Source organism: Mesoplodon mirus (genome assembly GCF_964341445.2).
Source record: "Mesoplodon mirus genome assembly, chromosome: 2".
Classification (NCBI taxonomy): domain Eukaryota; kingdom Metazoa; phylum Chordata; class Mammalia; order Artiodactyla; family Ziphiidae; genus Mesoplodon; species Mesoplodon mirus.
Genome location: NC_138977.1, coordinates 45,668,031 through 45,673,274, shown reverse-complemented (window position 1 = coordinate 45,673,274; position 5,244 = coordinate 45,668,031). Strand labels below are relative to the sequence as shown.

The 5,244-nt window shown below is 53.6% G+C and overlaps 1 protein-coding gene across 1 annotated transcript; it reads right to left on the bottom strand.

Moving 5' to 3' along the window:
- Window positions 1-1,140: 1,140 nt before the first annotated feature.
- On the bottom strand, window positions 1,141-4,988 carry SOWAHB (sosondowah ankyrin repeat domain family member B). Its single transcript, XM_082611418.1, has one exon. It carries the CDS (start codon window positions 4,872-4,874, stop codon window positions 2,493-2,495), a length of 2,382 nt encoding a protein of 793 aa, XP_082467544.1. The 5' UTR covers window positions 4,875-4,988; the 3' UTR covers window positions 1,141-2,492.
- Between the last annotated feature and the right edge of the window lie 256 nt (window positions 4,989-5,244).

Here is a 5,244-nt window from a genome sequence, read left to right as displayed (position 1 = left end):
AGAGGGTAAGGGCATTCACACCCCGATGAGTCTGGCCTCAGTGTGGGGGAGGTTTGTGGCTGGCAGGAGGCTGGGACTGGCAGTCCTCCTGGTCTGTGCTTTGTGACATGAGCAAAAGGGTGACTCCATCAGGTCTGTGCTGTACTCTGCTCTCAACACCCTCTTCTGCCCCACCCCCTCCCCAAATAATATGTTGACCACGTAAGAAGGTTGACCAGAGTCATAGGTACCATATGGGGACAAAGGACAGACGGACCTGATGGATCCTCATAAGAATGAACCTGGAACCCAAGACTGTATCCTAACCATTGAGCAATCAGACAATGTTGTGCTATGAAATCACACACTGAAGCCAAAGGCAAGAATGTGGTAGAACCAACAAAGCTGGTTTCTGTGGAAAGCCAAGATGATTCACCTAAAGATGCCTGGCCTCCCAGTAGCCCGCCCTGATTTTCTTAGCCCGAAGGAGGATATCCTCTGAAATCCTCTGGAGCAATTGAGTTTGTACTTATGACACTCTGAAAAAAATTTTTTTCTTGTATTGCAGTTGTTTTGTCCTCATTCCTGGTACCACCTTTTTTTCCCTTTGCCTCATTTTAAAAGCTTATACCTAATACAGTGCAGCTTTAAAAGACATCTTGGGAGTAAGGTATGGTATAAATCAGTCAACAACAAGTCTTGTTAGATTTTAAGTTCAAGAGGGGAGAAGTCATGTCCCATTAACCTTTATCAATCCCACAGCATTAATGAAAACATATTTGTTGAATAAATTGACATTGTGATAACAGTATGGTAAAGTAAAAACATTCTTTGGCTTTTAAAAGAAGTTGACATTTTTAATTTTTTTTCCCCCTGGGAGATCACCGCCTGTGCTAGAGTATTCACATAAATGTTTATCTTTTATGTTTAAAAATTTCATCTCTTCTAACCATACACCTGCTGTCTGTGCTTGTAGCTTTTTTTTCTTGATGTGATTTGCCAAAGTTTCACCCCTTTTATAGGTCTTTTTGGAGAAAAGCAACCCTTAGATTTATTTATTCTGCCTAGTTTTTGTTTGTTTTCTAATAGAACAGATATATTTATTTCAGCAAAATTATAAAGTAAAACTACAAAGAAACAAAAATATTTGATACTGAGTCACAATTTTGTAAGGCAGAAAGTTAACAATAATCAGCATAAGTACAATAAATTATAAAGATCTGTTGATATTTTAATGGGGGAAAATAGCCAGAAGAAACACAAAAATACTTTAAAATACAGCATCATTGCCACAGCACATGAGAACATTTCCATAAAAAATTAACTATTTCCTCTTAGACACTTCATCTTTCAGCCCTCTTTGAATTTACATTCTGAAATCTTGATTTTCTAGTTCAGTTTATAAACTAGCCATTCTCTCATTCCATGGACCCACAAAGATCAGTCCCATCACAAGCAAATAAAAGGACCACTTCTTGTTAGAGATACAGCACTTCAAGGCTAATATTTAATCTTAATTGGCAAAATGTTTAGTGCAAATAAAATTATATTTAGCAGCTTAGAAAATTCCTGGTGGGGAGGCATTCACCTCATAACCCTTACTGCATCCCCAGAACAAAATCATTTCTGACTTTTCATGAGTATGAACATTGGCCATTCAAACCTACTGAAAACTACTGATGCTAATTCTGCTGTTTGCTACACAGGGAGTTTCCATAAAAGATGGTTTCAGTCACTATGCAAATGAGCCATACAGTTTTTACATTTGGAAAGTTCCCCTCAGGTTGATGTTTTTTTAAAAAAGCAGGGTCTGAATGTCAGTCACAACTGGACCTTACCCAACTGCTTCTCTGATACGAGGCATTAATCATTTCTTGTGCTGGCCAGCAAAGGTTGCATTCAAAGAAAGACCTGACGATGGGGCACAGGAATCTCTTAAAGCAACTTCTACTCTCCAGTAATAATTTTACTGCACAGATTTGAATGCCAAAAAAAAAAGGTGGGGAAAGAAGAGGAGGAGCCATCTGATTTCAAACCTGGTGTTTTCCACTCTCAGCCAAGATTTGTTCTCCAAATGAATGGAAGCCAGAGAGCTCCTAGCCAGAGAGAGGATTTTGTTTGAGCTTCATCAATTCCTTGAATTGCCTCTCTTCTTGTTGGACATCTGTTTCCTCTCTAGCCAAGGCCTGGGGTAGCTGCTTGGGGGAATAGTGTGGCCTGCTGTGCCCAGATCTGTGATGGCAAGGGAAGGAGAAGAACAGCCGGGTTTTAAGCACCTGACTCTGTTCCTTGTCTACGTTCACTGGCCCAAGGACTTGAGCCATCAAAAAGCTTGGACGACCTCTGAGGTCCAGGATGTGCTGACGCAGAATCCAGGGAGGTAAACACTAGGTAGGCCATCTCACTTGGCCTCTCGACCAATTCCTCAGCAATTTTTCCATTCCCCCTGGATTCTCTCACTGAATAGCTCAAGGATGGGGGTGTGGAGGCCATGTTGGAGAGAGGGGCTCCCCTCAGTCACTATACTCTTCTCTTTCCCTTAGACTGGGGAATTTCTCATACTGGTTGGCTGACTTCCATTTGCTGTGCTGACTTTTGAGCAGTGCGGCAAAGGAAGCCTTTCGAGTGACATTTCTAGATATTTCCCGGCTCTTGGCCTTCCTGGTGGGGGAAGAGCTTCGAACCAAGGGATAGGTGGAAAAAATGGGCTTGCCCCGTGGGGCTTCCAGTAGCTGCCATACTTCCCCAGAGGTATTACTGGTCAGATACTGCCAAGGCTTCTTCCCACTGCTGTCCCGGACGTTCACACGAGATGCCAACCTTTGCACTAGCAATTTGATGATCCCCTGGTGGCCATGAATGGCTGCAAGGTGCAGCGGGGTATACCCACAACTGGATTTCACATTTACATCAAGAGCAATCCCTGCTTTCTGTGCGCCTGAGACCAAGTCCTGAAGGGCCCTGAGGTCACCGTGTTTGGCTATCCAGTGCAAGGCAGTGTACCCAGTCAAAAAGTCTTTGTGCAAAGCCAGCTGGGGGTCCTCCCAGAACAAAGTCAACACCTGAATCCAAGAGCCACTGGCAAGTTTCACAATCCATTCATGCTCCCTGGCATCAAGAGGGACCAAGGATGACTTGTGCTCGGAAGATCTGGGGGGGATCAAGGCTGCAGGCCTCTCCCCTCCAGGGGCCCATGAGCTGTGTGGATGACCACACTCAACAACAGTAGCCTTATTGTCTGCAGGTTTTGGTGTCAAAGCGGCATCCACCCTCGGGCTGGACATTGCTCCCACCTTCGAGGGTTTCCTGGACCGGGGAGGGCGCCGGCTCCTTTTCAGCAAATCCTCCTCGAGGCACTCCTCATCAGAGGAGGACAATTTGGCTCTCTCTGCCCTAGAACTCCTCCTTAGGGATCTCCTTAATTTGGGGACAGGCCAGGGCAAAGGCTGAGGGTGGCCTGCAAGGCCACCAGATCCTATTGGGACGGGCTGAGAAGGGTGACCATCCTCTCTGTTCCTGAGGCCCTGAAGGCTCCTGCTGTGGCTGCCCTCCTTTGGAGAAGGGGCCCCAGCTGGATTCCTGAGCCTTCTCCCATCTGGGGCTCCCGGGGCAAGGTGCAGCCCTTCTTCAGAACCCCCAGGGGACTCTTTGGGTCCACTGCTGCTCTCCTCACTGCCGTGGCTCTCCTGGTCCACAAAGTCCTCCAGATCTTGTAGGGAGAGCTGACAACGAATGCTACGAAAGACTGCCAGCGGTGACTTCCCGGGCCAGGATTCCGAAACAGCGGGAAAGAGAGAATGAGGGGGAGGAGGGAGGTCCGGTGGTGCTGGCTTAGATACCGGGACCCAGAAGCCCGGCTCCGAGGGCAGCTGGGGGAAGTTGTCTGGCAGTATCGACCAGGCTCGGATGGGACCCTGGTCTCGGGCCTCGGGTATCTGGGGGTGTCTGGCCACCCACTCTCGAGTGAGCTGCTGCTGCTTCTGCAGGGTCGAATAATGCAGGGAGCCCGGGGTCACCAGCTCGGGCGGCTCTCCGGCGAGAGTGGGGCAGGACAGGAGAGCAGGTGGGGAAGCCCCGCTCCCAGCAGCCTCGACGGTTGTGGGAAGAGAGCGGGGTGCGGCGGACACCGGCGGGGGCTCCGCGGGCGCACCTTCCAGCTGCGGCCTGGGAGCCCCGCGGTCGTCCTGGGCAGGCGGGGCCGGCGCCGGCTTCTCCCAGGCGCTGGCGGTGGCGGTGGGGGGGTCGGGGAGTGAGCCGAGCAGCGGCTCGCCCGGGAGTCCCCCCAGGCCGTTCTGGAGGCATTCCCAGCAGCGGCGGCCCTGCGTCTCGGCCGCCGCGCACCTCGCTCCGTCCTGGGCGGCCGCAGGCACCGGCGCCCTGTGGCCGGAGCTGCCCCTCCGCCGGCTGCCTCTCCGGGCCGCCTCCCGGGCCCCGCTGGCGGGGAGTCCATTGCAACCTGCTTCGGCGGCCGGGTCTGCGGTACCTGCTGGCTCCTCCTCTAGCTCCTTCTCGCGCCGCCGCCGCCGGGGTTGGTGCGGCGGCGGCTGCGGCGGCTCCCCACTGCGCGCGAGGAGCGGGAAGCTGGGCGCAGCTCCCCCTGCAGGGGCGGCGGCCGCGGGCGGGTCTCTGGGTCGCTGCAGCCCCTCCTCCCCCAAAAGGTCCCTGTACCTCCTCTTGAGCACCACGTACTTGGTGCCGTCGGGGTCCTGGCGCACTGCGGCCACCGAGTTGACGAAGCCCTTGAAAAGCTCGCGGCGGCGCTGCTGCTGGCTGGGGGGCGTATCGGGGTCTCGGAGGAAGCTCCTGAAGTGGCTCAGCAAGGCGGCGTTGGTCACTCGGCCCCCGGCCTGGCACAGAAAGTCCAGTAGTGCCTCCTGGCTCAACTCTCGGGCCATCGCTGCCCCGTCGTCCCCTGGCCCCGAGGTGCCTGCGTCTCGCCCTCCCTGCGCTCTCCCCCGCCAACAGAAACCCTGGCCTGGCGTCTGTCACCTGCGCCCGGGGCGGCGCCACCCGCCTCCATCAGCCGCGGCCTGCTTGCAGCCCCAGAACGTGCCAAGAGGGCTGCGGGTCCCCCGGGGAGAGGCCCCGGTGCTGAGCCCCCGCGCGCAGCCCAGGGTGGGAGAGGGCGGCTCCCAGGCCGCCCCTGCGCGATGCGCGCCTCGCGCAGCTAGTCCCCGCTGCGAAAGTTCCCGGGATAGGTCGGAGTCGGTTTCACCTGCGCCCTGGCGACGCCTCCTCCCCGGCTCTGGGGAAAGGGCCCGGCCC